This window comes from Crocodylus siamensis, chromosome 3 (assembly GCF_052110815.1).
Source record: "Crocodylus siamensis isolate JL-2025a chromosome 3, ASM5211081v1, whole genome shotgun sequence".
In the NCBI taxonomy this organism is placed as follows: Eukaryota; Metazoa; Chordata; order Crocodylia; family Crocodylidae; genus Crocodylus; species Crocodylus siamensis.
Genome location: NC_143397.1, coordinates 28,024,681 through 28,044,493, shown reverse-complemented (window position 1 = coordinate 28,044,493; position 19,813 = coordinate 28,024,681). Strand labels below are relative to the sequence as shown.

The 19,813-nt window shown below is 46.8% G+C and overlaps 1 protein-coding gene and 1 pseudogene across 1 annotated transcript in view; one reads left to right on the top strand and one right to left on the bottom strand.

Moving 5' to 3' along the window:
- Positions 1 to 18,039: 18,039 nt before the first annotated feature.
- On the bottom strand, positions 18,040 to 18,157 carry LOC149868116 (U2 spliceosomal RNA; annotated as a pseudogene).
- Positions 18,158 to 18,559: 402 nt separating this feature from the next.
- OXCT1 (3-oxoacid CoA-transferase 1) overlaps positions 18,560 to 19,813 on the top strand; it is a 121,704-nt gene continuing 120,450 nt past the window's right edge. Inside the window, exon 1 of the mRNA XM_090038003.1 lies at positions 18,560 to 18,789. Coding sequence (XP_089894129.1) covers positions 18,706 to 18,789 — 84 coding nt within the window. The 5' untranslated portion in view covers positions 18,560 to 18,705. The remainder of the gene's footprint in view (positions 18,790 to 19,813) is intronic.

Genomic DNA, 19,813 nt, shown 5'->3' with positions numbered 1-19,813 from the left:
TCTGATGAACTGATTCTTGGCATATGAGGATCTCAGCCTGTCCATGCTGATCAACCCGGCCAGGTCAGGCATGTCACGTTAATCTGTGTGTGTTTGTGTGTATGACTGATCTGGGGACTGGAGGAATCCAGTCCCACTGAACTGAGTCCTGCAAGATAGTTCCATTGCAGAAGGGAGAGATACAGCTCCGTATAGAAACACAAGTAACACAAGCAGCACATTGATAGAATTACCAAGACCCTAGCCCTAATAAATGAGCATACCCCAAAGTAGCGGGCAAATCTGGTAACAGCTGATCCTGTACTTCTAGCCTTAAGGGCTAAGTACAGACAGTCAAAAAGCCCAAGGCTGAATTGACTTAATCTTCATAGGTTAGTCTAAACTGATAAGCAAGTGAGCAGACATTCATTTTTGATTCCAGAAATACAGCCACATGCCTGTAGTAGCCCAAGCTGGGAGCACTAAAGCATGCCTCACTGCTCAGCTAGAGCAGACGGCTAAGGCCAAGACTAGCCTGCCCACCCTACAAGGGGGCAGTTATGGGAGAGGTGCACAGCACCCTGGGATGCAGAAAGACTATGAGTTAACTTGATTCTGGAAGAGATCTGGGACAGAACTTCAGTAAACTGATTTAACCTAAATCAGTCAAGTCTGATCCACCCAGGTTTATCTTAAGCCAATTTTGGCCATTTTGAAGATGGCTTATGTGCACTGAACTTCTGTTGTATTACAGATTTGAACCAGCTTCCAATCACTTACGCAGGTTTGGGTGTTACTTTTGTCCCTAGCCAAGGTGACTAGGCTGCTAAACAAAACAGATGTCATTTGTATTTGCTAACATTATTTTCAGCTTGTTTCTCCAGCCTAATAAGACTGCACACACATCACTTTTACAGGGCAAACCATACTCTAGGGTTTGCCTTAACACCTCCATGATGAGCCCAGAATTATCAGAGAAGCACATTCTGTCCCATTATTCCCATTCAACTTGCATCAAATCCCAAAGTGATTCAGTTACACTGAGCATAGGCCTATAGGCAGAGCCAGATGCACTTGTATACTTTCACCACGCCTCATTGATTCCTGTACCACCCAAAGCTTAAAACCAACTGTCTGGCAGTGGCAACAGCATTTTTATTCAGTCAGTGCTGAGGCAGTCAGTTGACTTAATGGTTCATTATAATCTACTTGATCCCTTCTAAATTCTTCATTGAACAGGTATTAAATGGTTGTGATGTTCTGCCAATCAAGCTATCCTTTGTTCTGTAATTCTCCTGTTAGTTAGCTATTCCCAGTAATGCAGCTTGTATTTCAAAGCCCTGCAGACTGTTTTTAAACTTATCCAAATAAAGTTATATTTGTTTTTGCTTCAATTGTAAACTGATTAATATAACCCTGGGCCCCTGGAGTATGAGTAGTATTTCTATTTTACTTATAATTGTAGAAAAAATGTAGGGTTTTTTATACTTAATGATGGACTTCACCATCAGCACCCTTTTCAAAATTGTAGATCTGCCTATGCCTATAATCATGCTTTAGACAGCACTGAGGAACCAAGCTGTGTGCATGCACTCTCTAGGTAAGGCTGTCTCATTGCATGGATTTGGTGCATATGAACCAGGAACCATTGAGCTTTTTATGGTGGTTTTGGACTCTGCACGATAGTGTAGACAAGACTATCAAGACACCATTCACTATGCTGCCTGGGGCAGGGGTTGGACCTGATGATCCATATAGGTCCCTTCTGACCTTACATACTATGAAACTATCCTTATCCACCCAGCGAGGGAAGTTCTAGAAGCACTGACCAGATCTTCAGATATCCACCACCTTCTTTCTTAAAAAGAATACTCCCACCTTGCTTACTCACTAAGTTCTTTTTTTCTGGGAGCTTGTAGCAGTGGCTAAACTACTTAAAACCAGCTTTTGCAAAGCAAGGATTTCTCCCCCAACCACACAAATCAGAGAAAGGGATAAAGGAAAAAAATAAAAGCACTTATTACCCCCCCCAAACTTGGATACAGTAGGACCAAGATCCTTTACAAAGTGAGATTCTTCATCCCTGCTGCAAGAATGCAGGTTTATAAAGTATGTGAGAGTGTATACAGCACTACAATAAAAAGCTGTGCCAGTCTCTTGTGGTTCTCCATCTAGTTACTATGATTTTCATTTCACAAGAGGCTGTTTCACCAAGCACCTGCTTGGGATCACTGATGACCTCCAGAGCTGATTGGAAAAGCAGCACTCTGAAGTGAAAGGTGCAGCAACCAGCTGAGTCACCCAGGTTTAATTTGGCAACCTGTTACAAATTTAGCAGTATGAAAAACCCACTTTCTATTGTATTCCCATGTAGGCTTTGGTGAGTTCCATTTTGCTTAATTACCTCCATCAGTAGGTTGGAAGAAGCAGATTTACTGCTGTAGTATACACTTCCTGTTAGAGACTCCTTTAACACTGTTGATCCCACTCACTCTTTCCAGATGCAGAGTCCTTTAATAGTAATCAGTTGAAGGTTGGGTTTAATTTTCCATAGAGAGGGTGAGTACAGTCAGAGATGACCAGAGTACGGTGCAGGGCCCAGGGCAAATCAGCCTGTGTGGGGCCCCACTCCCGAATGCAAAGAAGCTGGAGGTGGATTTGGTGGTGGGGTGCCAAGCAGCGAAATGTGAAGCCAGTGGCAGGATGGAGTTGCCACAGCTGCTCTGCCCTGCTCCACAGGGCTTGGGGCGGTTGCCCTGATTCACCCCTCTCCTCTAGGGATGGCCCTGAGTACAGTTACCCTGAAATAGCTGGTACACTAAAAAATCCTGCTTTTGTTTACCTTATTGTAACTTGTTTATATTTTTAGTTTTCTTAGGGCAAGACAAAATGTTGTATTTCTCTAGGATAAAGTAGCTTTTTCCCTCAGATTTTTTCCCTTCACCTGCAACATAAAGCAATGTGGAAAATGACAGTCTGTTTGTGTAACTAGCCCCCTTCCACTCTGTGATAGAAGGATTTGGGTGACTGCACTTTGACATACTGTTCTCTGCCAGTTTTCCTTTAATAGCATAACTAAGCCAGCTTTGTGTCATGCCATATAAACGCTTCAGTTAAGGTTTGATTGCACCAAGCATTGAATGTAATAATTAACCCATAGTGACTCTAAAACTGTAAGTTTATCCTCATTAACTTTAGTTAGTGACTTCTATTTGGCATGGGAGGTTCAAGATTCAGCTACTATTCACTCTGTGTTGTTAAAAGTAAACACAGTTTAAGTTCTTTGCTATTAATGTCAAAGTAACTGGTTATAACTTCTGAAAAGGAAAGTACAGTATATATTCCAGAGAATGACTTAGGATACATTCTAGCAGGGCTTTGATTTTGCCAGGGGATCTTTCCACACTGGCTGGCTTGCACCAGAATTCACTGTATAAAGAGCTTTGCAAAACTCTCCCCTGAGGCAATTAAGTTGTATTTATATTACACCAGTGGGAAACTGATGCACAGCATGTTGAGTAACTTGTTCAGGGCCACAAAGCAAGGCACCTAGCAAACTGCAGTTAAACTGGGACTTCTATTTGGCTTTTTTGTGCATAATTCACTAGACCAATAATGTATGTTATGCTAAGCAATTTACAGATTCCAGCATGCCCCACATGCCTATGTAGTGCTAGGAAAACCTTGATGATTAGTATATATGGTAGTCTGCGAGACATTTTGAGGGCTGAAAATGATGTATTCCAAGAAGTTTAGGAACCTCTGTGCTAGACCAGGGTACACCTCTGCAGTACTCCACAATGCTATGCCTGCTCTAAGTTCTGGTGCTTAGGATGAAGAAGGAAACACAAAGGAAACTGAAAAAAAAGGATATTAAACTGAGAAAAGAGGTTATTGACAAAGAGGACCCATTAATATAGATCCTTATATTAAATCCTACTGTGAGATCACTTGCTAGGGTAGGTTACAGTAGCAGATTCAGAGATGTATTTGGATTTACACACAAAGAGGATAATAGCCTCAATCTGTATTTGGTGTTCTGAGAGAAAATGGTGATCAAGGACAGGAGAAAGTAGTGAAAGAGTAAAATTGCTATAGATTAACTTCTGATGTATGTTTGTTGGGTGGGCAAGTAGAATTGAGAGGCTATTTATTTATATAGCACCAAAGGTATGTATAAACCTGCATGCCCCACTGGCTGGCAAGACCATTTATTATGGCAGGTAATAAGGGCCTTCTGTTTAAAGTTTGACTTTTCTAAGTCTGTAAAATCCTTGGGCGTGTTTGGATAGGTGCAATCTTTTCTGTACTCATGGGTGATCTAGATTGTGTTAGCATTTCAGCATTTGAGTAAGATATTGTTGAGAAGATCCAACTGTCTGAGAATATTTTATAAACCTATCGGATTGTTAACCTGCTGTTGTGCATAACCAGGGCTCAAACTACAGTTCTAACCATCTCCTAATCAATATTTTGATATCTATCTTGAAAAGTACAAGATAGCTACTGCCTTTTGAGAAGCAATGTTTAAGAAGTTATTTAAAGGAAGTTACCTCACTAGAATGGCATGTACAAAAACTCACCAGTCAAAGAGACTGAAAGGTGTATGTACAGTGTCATTGGCGATGTGTACAGGGTGCACATGGGTATATAGTTTCATAGTTCTTAGGGTCGGAAGGGACCTGAGCAGATCATCTAGTCCGACTCCCTGCCATGGCAGGAAAGAGTACTGGGGTCAAACGACCCCGGCAAGGTGTTCATCTAGCCTCCTCTTAAAAACCCCCAGGGTAGGAGCCTGCACCACTTCTCTTAGAAGCTGGTTCCAGACCCTAGCTGCCCTGACTGTGAAGTAGCGCCTCCTGATATCTAGCCTAAACCTACCCTCTGCCAGCTTGTGACCATTATTCCTGGTCACTCCTGGCGGTGCTCGGGGGAACAGTGACTCCCCCAATGCCTGCTGATCCCCCCGACTAGTTTATAACAGGCCACAAGATCCCCCCTCAGCCTTCTCTTTTGGAGGCTGAACAGGTTCAAGTCCCGTAGCCTCTCCTCATAGGGCCTGCCCTGTTGTCCCCTGATCATGTGAGTGGCCCTCCTCTGGGCCCTCTCCATGTTGTCCACATCCCTCTTGAAGTGTGGCGCCCAGAACTGGACGCAATACTCCATCTGTGGCCTGACCAGTGCCGCATAGAGGGGGAGGATCACCTCTTTGGACCTGCTCGAGATGCATCTGTGGATGCATGCCAAGGTACAGTTGGCCTTCCTAACTGCCTCTCCACACTGTCGGCCCATGTTCATCTTGGAGTCAATGATGAGCCCCAGATCCTTTTCCGCCTCCGTGCTGACAAGAGGGGAGTTGCCCAACCTGTAGGTATGGTGCCGGTTGTTCCTCCCGAGGTGCATCACCTTGCACTTGTCTGTGCTGAAACCCATCCTATTCCTGTCCGCCCACCCTTGTAACCTGTCTAGGTCTGATTGTAGCCTGTTGCATCCTTCCAGTGTGCCCACGTCCCCCCACATCTTAGTGTCAGCAGCAAATTTGAACAGAGTGCTTTTTACCCCCTTGTCCAAATCGCTGATGAAGATGTTGAACAGTGCGGGCCCGAGGACCGAGCCCTGCAGAACCCCACTGCCCAGGTCCTTCCAGGTTGAGAAGGACCCATCCACTACCACCCTCTGGGTGCGGCCCTCTAGCCAGTTGGCGACCCATTTGACTGTGTGGGTGTCAACACCACAGTCCCCCAGTTTTTTAATGAGAACGGGGTGAGAGACAGTGTCAAAAGCCTTCCGGAAGTCCAGGAAGATTATATCCACTGCTACCCCTGCATCTAATGATTTGGTGATCTGATCGTATAAGGCCACCAGGTTGGTCTGACAGGAGCTGCCATGATGAACCCGTGTTGGTTGCCCCGGAGCATGCAGTCCCCTGCTGGCCCCTCCTGGATGTGTGCCAGCATAATTTTCTTGAACAGCTTGCCTAGGATCAAGGTAAGACTAACTGGCCTATAGTTTCCCGGGTCCTCCTTCCTGCCTTTTTTAAAGATGGGGACCACGTTGGCCCTCTCCCAGTCCTCCGGTACCTCACCAGAGCACCACGAGTGCTCGTAAAGCTGTGCCAGGGGACTTGCAATGACCTCATCCAGTTACTTTAGAACTCTTATGTGTAATAAGAATATGTGTACCCCCTGAGATTGGCGGTGCACTCCCTGTGATTGGGCACTGCTGGCAGCTTCAGATGTTAAAACTGTCAGTGTTGGCCACATGCCACCCCCCAACTCCCTCTCCAGCTACACCACTGGCAGCGTCTGTGAGCAGTTGCCAGTTGCTGCTGGCCATCACCAACACTGCTGGCAGTGTCTGTGGGTGGTTGCCACCCCACTGCCAATGCTGTGGCCGCCTGTGGGAGCTCACCGCCGCCACACCCCCACTGCCTATGAGTGGTTACCATACCCACCCGTCCCCATTCTCCAGGAGCACACGTTCATATACAGAGTTATCTGACAGCCTGTTGTCAAACTGACAGGCTCAAGGGACCACTTCCCATATAGGGTACACACAGAAGTGCAGCTCCCAGCTCTAACTCAGAAGAATTTCTGCAAAGAGTTCTGAGTTGCGTTACCGCAGACCAAACAGAAGTTCACTGCTGGTTCCAGAGAGGAGAATGGGCTGGGAGGTTCCCACAGCAATGGCCAGAGCTCCTTTGCCAGTGCTCACTCTCTTCAGAATGGGAAGGGGAAAAGGCAGTGGAGGGAGCTTGTTTTTGGGGGTTTCCGAGTTGGTGCTGAAAGGTGGGGTGGGTGAACTGGAGCCCACCTCCTACCTCCAACCTCTAGGTGGGGCTGAAAAAAACCCAGACTGAACTCCCTCCGCTTCCTTCTTCCCCACCACTTCTGAAAACAGACAGGCTGGGAGGTCCCCAGGCATAAGTTACAGAAGATGCTACATTTTGAAACATCCCTCATTGCATGAGGGATCAGATTTTCACCCAGTCAACCATTTGTGAAGCTTTCTGCAGCCGTGCACTTGTGTTTGGTCACAGCTATAAACTGCTTTCTGGGGCCAGATTGGGCAAAAATCATAACTTCTGTCTGCACCCATAGTGGAGATATGACCTCTCAAGCTATCACCATAGTTTTCATCCAACCCTTGGCATTTTGCTACTATTTGCCTTTGTTAAGGCACAAGATTTTTAAATTTGGAAAATGGGCCATGCTAATTTAGAAGGTCTTATAGGCTCCTTGTAGACATTAAAAAACAACAACTGAGTTTGCTTTAAACTCAGTGGGTTCCTGGGCCAAGCTCAGCACATGCCCAGAAGAGGCATCATGATGGGCTCAGCTTGCACAACATCTGTATGGAGTGGGCAATGGGGGTGTGTTCAGCACTTTTATCTAATAACTAGCTGAATTAGCTTTAGATAAAAGGGCCCAAAAGCCCTGCTGAAGTGTCCAACAGGCTGCTGAGCCAGGTTGAAGTAATGCACTGCTTTTTCCAGGAAAGTGTGGTGGGGTTTTTTATTTATTGGGGGGTTTTTTTGGCGGGGGGGGGAAGGGGTTAAGGTGTGCAAGCAGTCATAATAGTGATTTACTGAAAGATGTTGAATTACATAGGCTCTCTGCAGACACATGAGAAGGATAGCTGGTGGTGTTGTTACTTTCCCATCTGCTGGATTATTATAGAATAACTCTAGAACAAATTAATCAATTAGCATTAGTTAAGAAGAAGGAAGTTGAAAGCTGGGATAATAGACAATGAAACTGACATAGTGTTGTTGTTGTAGCTGTGGTTGTCTAGGGAATATGCAAAAAGAAAGACTTGTAAAGGAGGTAGTGCTGTTTATTGAATACTTTTATAGTTGCAAGAGACATTAAACACCAATTTTAAAAATTACTTTCCTTTAATTTCATGATATTAATTAATTCAATAATTAAAATGGGCATTAAAGTTGAGGACCAAAGAACTTGAGAGGTATGTAGTTACAGAACAAGTAAAGAAGAGGTTCTTGGACACTTAAACCTGTAGTTAAAGCTCATTATGTAACAACAGGATCATTCAACAGGGAAGAGAGCTGTTATCACCTGTTAAGCAAAGACAGGTCAGCAGGGGTAGTGGGTAAATAATGAGCCATAAAACCATTGCCTACCTTAAGGCTATGGTTTCTGGTATTCTACAAAGGTAGAATTTTTTTTGTTTCCAAGCCTGTCTTCTGAAGATATTTTGTAGGTTTTACTTGAGGATGAAGACTGGAAGGTTAGAGATGGCATGGTTCTTGTGTGAAAAGTACTCCCACAGGTCATTGGGTATTTTTGTTCCTTATAATTTTTTATGAGAGTTTCCTCTGGAGAACAGCAGTTGTTTAATTTAATTCATACTGTTTCTGTGAGGTCATTTTATTTAGTTGATGTCATGTTTTGTGATCGGTCTGTATAGGATCCATGAATTTCAGTTGGTTTTGTTGGTTGTGTTGATCATGGATGTTTTGGCAGGTGTTACAGGTGTTACAACACTTGTTGTTGATGCAGGGTCTTCTTCTGCTTGGCATTTGTTGATCTGCAAAGTGTCTTTCAGATAATGAGTATTTTTTTTTCTTCTGTATAACTGCCGCACGGCACTCTCACATTTATGTAACCTTGAAGTCTTAACTTGTAAGCTAAATGAGCGCTTTGTATTTTTCTCTGTTGGCATTAAGCTACACATGCGCATTTTGTAGATTTTATTTCTTATCTAGAAGTGTTATTTTTGCAGAAATGAAACTTATGTAAAAAGTCTGCCTAGCAATTACTATGTAAAAGAAACTATCCTATCCCTGTATGCTCAGCTTATATCATAGTTAGTGTCACAGAGGCAGTCCAACCAACATCTATAAAGAGGCAAAGAAACAGAAAACAGCAGAGACGATGACTGGAAAACTCTATAGGCCCGATCACCCTGTAGACCGGTTCTCAGCCTCTCCGTCTGGGCGTACCCCAGCGAAGACAAAGGCCTCGAAAATCCGACAACTAACAACGATTCACCGTGTTACAGTTTTGTACTGTATATCCCACTCATGAGCTGTTGACCGGTTCTGGGGCTACGGAGCCGGCAGCCGCACCTAGCTTTGGACTAGCTCCACTGTTGAAACGCAAGGGCTGGCTCTGGAACCCCGTGAACCAACAGACCCCCTTTGTATCCAGCATACTGTAACTGAAGAAACATCGGAGACTCCACTCCTCGACTGCCTCTCATCGTAGCTTAGACAGCATATCTACGCTCGCTATACTTGTATTTACTGCAGCTTTGTTCCAACCGGCCTCCCCTCTTATTCGTAAGAGGGTGAGGCCAGGTGAGTGAATAAAATCTTTTTGTTTTATCCTATATCTACTCTGTAATAACTTCTATTACTAACATCCCATCTAAATGAGCCGTTAACCAGTTCTGGGACTACGGAGCCGGCAGCCGCACCTAGCTTCGGACTAATTCCACTGTTGGAGAGCAAGGGCTGGCTCTGAAACCTCGTGAACCAATGAACACCCTATAAATTAAGAAACTTTAACAACTTACTCTAAGTTGTCTACTTGTGCCAACTCGGCGAACCTCGAGGGCAGCTATAAAGCTATCTCCAATCCCGCCCCACAAGCCACGCGCTCGCACAGCTCCGCAAAGCCCACAGCTCCCCTAAGCGGTGCCAGAACCGCTAGCCCGGCATTCTGCCACAGGATCCATGAATTTCAGTTGGTTTTGTTGGTTGTGTTGATCATGGATGTTTTGGCAGGTGTTACAGGTGTTACAACACTTGTTGTTGATGCAGGGTCTTCTTCTGCTTGGCATTTGTTGATCTGCGAAGTGTCTTTCAGATAGTGAGTTTACCTGGGCTGGGTGGAAAACTTTTAACATCTTCAGGTATATGTTGTAATTGTTTAATGATCTTGTTTATAGGTTTTGAATAGAACTGCGTATTTATAGTTGAGGGTTGCAGCAAGAGGAGGGTAAATCTGGTGAGGGTGAGTCAGGATGGTGGTAGGGCAGGGTAAGGGGAGGATTGGCATAGAAGAGGAAGGGTGAGATACTAAGAGAGATATTGCTGATTGGCAGAGTGGCAGGCTTGTAGGGTTGGGAGCTGTCAGCCCCATATTCTGTCTTGGGTGTGTGTAGGAATGTGGAGGCCCCCAGTCTCCAGTGGGATCTGATCCCTCTCCCTGCCCCCATGAGTGCACTAGGCATTGGGGGGGGGGTCCCCTTTGCTGCTGTAATGCATCAGAGTCCATCCCCCTGGTCTCCTTCATGTGAACTGGGAGGCAGTCTGGAAGGGAGTTGAATTGGAAGCGCTATGCCTATGGCTGTGGAGGCCTGGACACAGTGTGGGCAAAAGACTTGGCTGATGGGGGTGGCGCAGATGGCCATAGGGCAGAGTTCAGGGTACCTTTTGGCCTACATAAATAAGTCTTTAAATAAAGCATTCTAACTAGGGGCTGAAAAATGCAGAGCATTTCTGCAAGACGTTTTTAACTCTTAACTCCTATGGACTGTAGTGGGAGTTGAGGGCATGCACCAACTGATGTATGGGCTCAGTTATGCCCTACAAGCCATTACCAATGTAAAGATCCAGCTGATCATGTGCCAAACTGTAGAATGTACTGCTTAGAGGGGGTATTGGGGTGGAGGAAAACGCTAAAATACCCCAAGAAGGGCACAGTATGCCCAGGAGCTTGTCTAGCATCTCTCCCAACTATAGAGTTCATCAAAAAATATAACTGCCTCCAGCCCCTCCCAAAATACTCAAACAAACCTTTCCTCTCATACATTTCCTGTACCCTCACATCTGCAGCATTGATCCAACCCTGTTAAAATGACTCCATCACTAGCATTTTTTCTAAAATGACCTTTCCCTTGTGTGCTTTTTTTAAAGATATCTCTCAAAGTGAGAGCTTGACACGTGGGCAAACATTTTTAGTTGAACAAGGTGGGTTACAATGTCAAGAATAGCAAAATCAATTATCTAACTTATGTAGGGTGAACCATTAAGTTGATGGTATGCCAAAGTTTTACCTTATTCTTATGTTCATGCTGGGTGATTTGCTCCTGTTCTTTAATGAACGTTGTTTTATGAATTAGATCAAAGTCTCAAAACATTTGAAAATAAATGGAAAGAGCAAGAAAATCTCATTGAAGTCAATGGGTAAACCAGAGACATTGGAGCAGACCTTTGTGCCAGATCCAGTAAGCACTTTGATGCCCAGATATAGTTTTTGTGGTGACTCTGAGAACTTACCGTCTGCTGCAGTCATGACAACAGCTTACTCTGACAAAGTTGGGATGTCAGTATAGCAAAACTATCCTGCTAGAGTTGTTCCAGGATAACAGTACTCAACAACATAGCTGAAGGAACAGACCTAGAATATGTCCAAGCCTAAAGGCATGTGGCTCTTGCATAACCCTAGAGGATTAATGTGACCCGAGAAAGTAGTGTCATGAGTGATCATTCTAGGAAAAATATAATCTCATTTCTCATTTAAAATTTATCATGGCTCAGGTAAGTTATAATTACTGTAAAAGTTTATTATGATTAATATTCCCAGCATAGCTCCTGACTGCAGTTAGGCCTTTTATTCCAGTCTTCACTCGGTCTCTTGTCTTCTGGAATTTCACACAATCCAACTTGTAGTTGGCTAACATTGTATTTTCTGTAACCTAGTTGTGTTCCCCTCCTCACCCCCATCCCTCTTATGCTAGTCCCTCGCTCAGGCGATCTGTATTTCCTTACTGGCTTTATCTTTTTGGATTCATAATTCTAAACATGTACTAATAAAATTCAGTTTATTCTCCCTAAGGAAGCAAACTGCTGACTTTGAGTTGGCTTAATTTCAGCTTTCTGAATGTGTTTGGACTTCACATAGGGCCTTTCCTTGCCATTGCTGACTGCACTAGAGGAGGTCAGCACTCACTTTGAGAAGCTAAACTTTCCTTAACTCATGATATTAAAAGTCTCAGCTTTCAAGACTATCTCTGACAGCTATGGGGTGTGCACAGCCAATATTGATATTAAACATTTTCCTTGATGTTTGGTGAATAATGACCATGAATATATTATACCTTCTGAAACAAAGCAAAAAAAATGGTGAGAACATTTCAGAAAAGATAAAATGAAGCTCTGAAGGCAAACCACAAATTGAGAAACTGGGAGTAAAAGTCATGTAGTGATAGACCATAAGGACTGTTGAAGCAGAAATGACTTTCAACATTTCTTTCTGGCCCTTTTGCCTTCTAGTGTGCTATAGCTGCTGATCTTCTAGAGTGGGGGCATCTCTGGGCTGTATTTCTTAAGACATGCAGCTGTTTTGGTACAATCAGTTCTTATAATTTCTTGTCTGCAACTTGTTACACTTGGTAACCCTTGTTCTGTTTAAATTTGCATTTCTTTCTCTTGTCACAGCTACATTTGTATGTGTATTTTTGTATCATGTCCTTGGCTGCCTACAGAAGTTTCAAAGCTTTTTTAGTGCTAATTTAAAAGATTGTAATGCAAAGTGTCCTAGATTTTGAATAGTTAATGTTTACACCTTCAGCATTCTGTGCACAGAACATGTGGTCTCTGCCAGGCACTTAGACTCTATGTTTGGGTAGGAAAACTTCACCCTGAAGAAGAGTGCCTGTTCAGATCATCACATGATGCAGTTGTTCTGCTACTGTGTTTCTGTCACAGCAAGAACGAAAATACAAAGCATGCTCTATCATTTCCATTTTCTAAAAATAACATTGTTCCTGCTCCAAGTGATGCCTGAAAAAGAAAGAAGGATTCAGTTCAGTCCTTCCCCCTGCCCCGAACCCCCCAAACACCAACAAGGTGTTGATGTCTGTTATATAAATACACAAAATGCTATCAATTCATGTATACAAGAAGGACAAACACTTGTAGAATCTGAACTAGGTCTAGGGGACATGCTTGTGGTAAGACAGACAACTCATAAACATCAAGGTCACACACACACAGTCCTCCTAACATCTTGTAACCTTTTGGACAGGAATGCTAGTGAGTTGATGCTTGTAGCAGGCACCCCAATCCCCTGCTACTTAGAAAGTGGGAAGCCAGAATCAAAGAGCCGTAAGTAGGGCCAGTTGCAGAGTAACATGCAGCCAGGGGAAACCACAAGGAGTTAAAGTGCAGCAGGAGAGAGAGCAGTGGCTGCCAACACATGAGGACAGATGGAGTACTGGACTAATTAAAAAACCCTGGCCAAGGAGAAGCCCATGTGATCAAACATGGTAAAGACCAGCCTGCTGAAAGCCTGGACCCTCAACCAGAGAGTTCAGTCTGGCCCTGACTGCTGCTGAGAACAGAATGCTTGTTGGCCTGGGCTATACCAGGGGAAACCTAGGCAATATAGGGACCTGGGGAAGCTGCAAGAACCAGCAGCTGCAGGACAGATGTTTGCTGGGACCCTGGGAGAGCCAGGACAGGCTTTGAGTGACTTCTAGCTGGCAGAACACTGGAGGACTGTGTGTGTCTGATGAGAATGGTATGGAGGCCATAGGTGAGGGTGCCTGAAAAGTACCCTGGAAGTAGGAGAAGCTAAAGCCTAAATAAGGAGTCCTTCTTGGTTCTGGGACCCAGTGTGCTGCATGCAGTTAAAACCAAACAGTTTACAGGCTGGAGGTAACAGTTCTGCAGAGTCAGGGACTCAGGGGGGCTCAGCCTAGTAAAGGGTGAGGGGCTGTCAAAAAAACAGAAGTAGTCTTGCCTGGGTCAGGGACCCCAGGGATCTAGTGCAGCATATGAAATGGGGCTAGGGGCCCAGAGAACAAGATAGGGAGGAGGTCCAGGGTAGTGGATCTGGGCTGAAGGGTGCAGCCAGAGAAAAAGGACTAAAGCAGGGAAAACTGAAGCCCGGACAAAGGTGTGGGGGCTAAAGGGTCCTCTCTAAATTTATATGGAGTCACACCTGTAAGGCCTGGGTGTGGCTATAGGCCACAAGATAGAGGCTATGATTTCAGTCTCATGTCCAGAGGTGTCAACCCCAGGCTGTGAGCAGTGGGGCTGGAACCCTGAATCATGTGGGCCAAGTTGAGCCCAAAGAAGAAGAGTACTTCTGAGAGCAGCCTCCCCACTTCATTGTACCATCAAGCCATGGCACAAGTGAGGTATCAGGGGAGACCCTGTGAAGCCCAAGTGGGCAAGCAGGGCAGGGTTAAGGCAGCAACAGGCTGGGGAGAGGGGGGTTTCATGGCTGCCCCTGGGGCCCATCCTGTTAGGTTGTTTTGTAAGTAATAAACCAGACTGACCCTTGTGGTCTGTTCTTTGTGTAACACTGACATCTCCAAGGATGAACTAGCACAAGCACCACTGTCAGCAGCGCAGACAAAACCTCAACAGTATGCTTTATTATACACAAAGAACTACATTGACCAAGAGAGAACACAGAGGAACAACCCTAGTGATCCCGATGTGAGTGAGTACATGGAGGAACAAAACTAAGTTGCTATACATAGTATGTTTCTTTGAATCTGTATTATTTCTGCCCTTTAAGATACCACTTAGAGCAGGAATAAGGTTATTTAAAAACTAAAAATGGTAAAAGGACTGCATCACAGGACCATTTGAATAAGCATTATTTTGTGCTAGTGACTTTTCTTACCTAAGCCTGTGGCAGAATCCACATGGTAAGTGCATAAAATACTGACCTTCTGACTCTTAACTATTCAAAATCCTGGGTACTTTGCACTAGTTTTGAAATTAGAACTGAAATGGACTTTGAAATGTTCTACACATGATGTAAATGCACATACATTAGTAATGGAGATGAGAAATAAGTATAAAATGAAACATAGCAAGTATTCTTGTTCTCAGTTTCAGATAAGAAATATAGCAGGACAAATGAGTTTAAGAGGGGTCTGCCTCTAGAATTTCAGCAACAGTGGCACACTGCATTGAAAAAAGCCAGACAGAAATGTTGAAAGTCAGTTCTGCTTTTACATTCCTTAGGAACGACAGCCTGTATTTCCAGTTGTCATTTTGTGGTTTGCCCTCAGCACTTTGTTGTGTGAATCAATCCCTTCCCAAAATGTTCTTTCACTTTTTGTTTTCTGACGTCGTTTCTGAAGGGGTAAAATATTCCCTGAACATCAAGAGAGGTATTTGATAGTAGCAGTGGTATGCCACAGGCGTTTAATTTAATAGTAGCAACCTATGGAAGGCTGCATGTCATATGGCTGTGACAGATGGTCTTGGAATCTGAGACTTACTGACATGAGTTAAGGAAAGTGGAACAGCAATGGTGGGGAACAGCACTATGGAGCCCAAGCACCATGAAGGCTATGGTTCAACTTGGGCCACAGTCAGCTGCTTTGTTGCCTCCAAGAGGAAGGATGGCCCAGTTGTGCTGAGCTAGCCTGTATTTTTAGGAGACAGTGGCCTTGTCTGCACGTTCCTGGTTCTGCAGTAGGCCCAGCTGCCATCCCCAAACTGCCAGTGTGCATGCCCTTCTGGGGACTCAGCCTGTCTCCAGAGCAGCAGTCCTCCTGGCAGAGCCCATGGCAGCCTGAGAAGGCAGCAGCTACTGGAAAGACTCCTCAAACTAGTGCTAGGCCCTAGAACTAGGGGTCATAAAATGAAATGAGTAGGTAGTAAGTTTAAAATGAACAAAAGGAAGTTCTTTTCACATAAATTTTTATTTTAATTATTTAGCATATGCAGTTGGTGAGGTCATCACCAGTGTGAAGAGCTTGAAGGCTAGCAGGTAACATAGTAAACGGACATGAGTCAACAATGTAGGCCATGGGCTGAACTTGTCATTGCGGAGGCCTCATTATAGTTTCATAGTTTCATAGTAGCTAGAGTCGGAAGGGACCTAGGTAGATCATCTAGTCCGACCCCCTGCCTTGGCAGGAAAGAGCACCGGGGTCAGATGACCCCGGCAAGGTGCTCATCTAACTTCCTTTTAAAAATCCCCAGGCTAGGAGCCTGCACCACTTCCCCTGGAAGCTGGTTCCAGGCCCTAGCCGCCCTGACTGTGAAGTAGCGCCTCCTAATATCTAATCTAAACTTACCCTCCGCCAGCTTGTGACCGTTATTCCTGGTCACTTCTGGCAGCGCACGGGGGAACAGGGACTCCCCCAATACCTGCTGATCCCCCCTGACCAGTTTGTAGCAGGCCACAAGGTCCCCCCTTAACCTTCTCTTGTGGAGGCTAAACAGGTTCAGGTCCCGTAGCCTCTCCTCATAAGGCCTGCCCTGCTGACCCTTGATCATACGAGTGGCCCTCCTCTGAACTCTTTCCATATTGTCCACGTCCCTCTTGAAGTGCGGCGCCCAGAACTGGATGCAATACTCCAGCTGTGGCCTGACCAGCGCCGCATAGAGGGGGAGGATCACCTCCCTGGACCTGCTCGAGATGCATCTGTGGATGCATGACAGGGTACGGTTGGCCTTCCTGACTGCCTCCCCACACTGCCGGCCCATGTTCATCGTGGAGTCAATGACGACTCCAAGATCCTTTTCCGTCTCCGTGCTGGCAAGAGGGGAGTTCCCCAACCTGTAAGTGTGGTGCCGGTTCTTCCTCCCCATGTGCAACACCTTGCACTTATCAGTGTTAAACCCCATCCTATTCTCATCCGCCCACCGTTGCAACCTGTCAAGGTCAGCTTGTAGCCTATTGCACCCTTCTAGTGCACCCACATCCCCCCACATCTTAGTGTCATCAGCAAACTTGAACAGGGTGCTTTCTACCCCCTCATCCAAGTCACTGATGAAGATGTTGAACAGTGCGGGCCCGAGGACCGAGCCCTGCGGAACCCCACTGCCCACATCCTTCCAGGTCGAGAAGAACCCATCCACTACCACCCTCTGGGTGCGGCCCTCCAACCAGCTGGCGACCCATTTGACCGTGTGGGCATCGACACCACAGTCTCCCAGCTTTTTGATGAGGACAGGGTGAGAGACAGTGTCGAAAGCCTTCCGGAAGTCCAGAAAGACTACATCCACAGCAACCCCTGCGTCTAATGATTTGGTGACCTGATCGTAAAAGGCCACCAGGTTGGTCTGACAAGACCTGCCACTGATGAACCCATGTTGGTTGCCCCTGAGCATGCATTCCCCCGCAAGGCCCTCCTGGATGTGTGCCAGGATAATTTTTTCAAAGAGCTTACCCGGGATTGAGGTAAGACTAACTGGCCAGTAATTTCCCTGTGAAACTATGAAACTACTATGAAACTATGAAATGTAGGCCATGGGCTGAACTTGTCATTGCGGAGGCCTCATTGGTATAGGTTTGAGGCATAGCGACCCTGTCCAGTTTGAAAATGGTTGAAAAGTGCCCAATAATGACATGGCCAGTTAAATCCTGGTTGACTGACTGGAGGGTCAGAGATGTGGTGATTGATTTGGTGCTTGTGCCAACCATTTGGTGTGCAATTAAATCATGGTACTTATTGCCACCAGCTGCTGTGGCCACTGACAGGTTTGCCAGTTTCAAAAAGGGATTAGACAAATTCTTGGAAGAAAAGTGCACTGGTAGTTGTTGAGTGAAGGGCACAGTCTCCGAATCTGAACTTCCTAGATCTTAAATGCTGGAGGCTGTAAGTGGAAGAGGGACAGGGGAAAAACGCTGGCCATACCTAGGCAGGCAAGGTTCTTTGAGTAGATGTGATATCTTTTATTAGGCCAACTCAGTAGTGGAAAAAAGTTCTTAGCAAGCTTTTGGGCACAATCACTCTTCTTCCAGCACAGGAAGTTTCTGCTGTCATATCCAGTTCATTCTCCCTTTCTGCATCTGCTCAGTGCCACAAGGCAAGATGGGGGCACTATGGTGTGACCCAGTAAATGGCAGTTGTCCTGCAGACACCGCTCTTTCAAAAGGCAGCGTTAGCAGAGGCTGTGTCGGGGAGCCGTAGCGCAGCTCTGCTGGCAGCAAGCAGGGAGCTTTACCAGTAGATACTCCTGCTGCCAGATGGCGTGCATCACTTTGTGCCTCACTTCCAGGGGTGGATGGGGGGTGCACACCCCTGCAGCTGCACCCCGCTGTGCTTCCTCCGGTGTAATCAGCACTATGGAACCCAACCACCATAAACTTTTGTGTTTTTTTTTCCTGTTTTTTTTGCACCGGTCCTGGAAGCACTGTAATACCAGGTCAATGCATGGAGTGGATGGAGCAAGCTCCGGTTCCACCACCCAACACCAACAAGAATCTGCTCAATATAGTATGGCTATCACTAGGGACAAAATTGCAAGTTTGCACAACTGTTCAACTTGAGCTACATTGTCAGCTACTTTGCTGCCTTCATGAGGAAGGCTGGCCCAGTGGTCTAGCCTGCATTTTTAGGAGATGGCGGCCTTGTCCGCGCTTCCCTGGTTCTGCAGTAGGCCCAGCTGCCGCTGTGCTTCCTGCTCCACCCAAAGTCTAAAACCAAGCGGTGGCAGCAGCATTTCTAGTCAGGCAGCAGTGCAGGAGTCGGCCCATCCCGATCCACCCAAGCCCTTCTGAGCAATCCCAGCCCAGGCAAAGCCCCTCTCTCCTTTGCAAGGACCTTGATGCTCCACGACTCCAGGCAGCCTGTGGCTGGGCGGCTCCTGCCAAGGCCGGTATCTCCCTGCCGACCCCAGCAAAGCGTCAGGGTCGTGACCGCGGGCCCCCGCCTGCCTCGGGGAGCTCGGCGGGGCCGGCGCAGCCAAGCCCCTGCCCCGCCTCCCGCATGTGACTGCGGCGCCCGCGGCTCCGGCTGCTGCTCCCCGGCCTCGCCCGCGCTGCACGGCCCGACATGGCGGCGGCCCGGCTCCTCGCGCGCCCCCGCAGCCTCCGCGCGCTGCTCCCGGCCCCGGCCCCGGCCCCGGCCCAGGCCCAGGTAAGGGCGGCCGCAGCCCGCGCCCTGCAGGCGCCAGCTCGGCTGCAGGCGGGCCCGGGAGGAAGCGCTCTGTCCCTGCTGGAGACGGGCCCGGCGGCCGCCGCTCGTCGGGAGCAGCCTCCGGGCATCCCCGGGCGTGAAGGGCAGAGGCCGGGGAGCCTGGCGCCCGCCCCATGGCGCCGGGGCCGCACGGGCTGACCTTGCTCTCCCTCCTGCGCACGCCTTTCTCTGCCCGTGTAGCCGCGTCCTGCGCCTGCGAGAGCCCGGCTGTAGGTTTCGGGTCGGCACAGCCGTGGGACTTTCACAGGAGGGGCAGGAAGGCACGGGAAGGGCCCGAGGCATCAGATCCTGGAGGAGCGGGGCTGAAGGGCGTGACGCAGGGTCGTCCCTCTCCAAACCCTCCCATCTCGTCCATCACCTAAACTCCTGCGTGAGACTGGGATTGGTGGGATGTAGTTGGCGATGGCCCTGCTTTGAGCACGGGGTTGGACTAGATGGGACCTCCTGAGGTCCCTTCCCGCCTTCGCTTTCTGTCATTGTGTGACGGCCCACAGTCATTCAGTGTTGCTGCTTGTCCTCGCAGGCAACCATGTTCTAAAAGCTCAATCCAGCTCTATTTTGAAACAAGCTTGGGTTGTGTGATCCCATTCCTCCGACAGCCGGCTGTTCCACAGCCTCACTGCTCTGAGCAAGCCATCTTTGATTATTTTTCTTTTTCAGTCTCCATTCATTCATTCTCTGTTTATATGTGCTTGTTCTTGAGCCAGCCAGCTGCTTCTCCCTCTTTTGATGGTTGTCCCCTAATGGCTGTAGAGAGAACAGCCAAATCCCCTCCCCAACTACACTCAGCTCTTCTGAACGATAGCCTCTCTGCGCTGCACATGGTGGCAGTATCCCTGCTCTGCACCTGTTCCGGTTTGAATTTCTTTCTTTGGATCCCAGCTGACCAGAAGTGTAGGCAGTATTGGACACCAGTAGCTGCTGCTTATTATAATCAGTTATTTAAGGACATAGTGATACAATG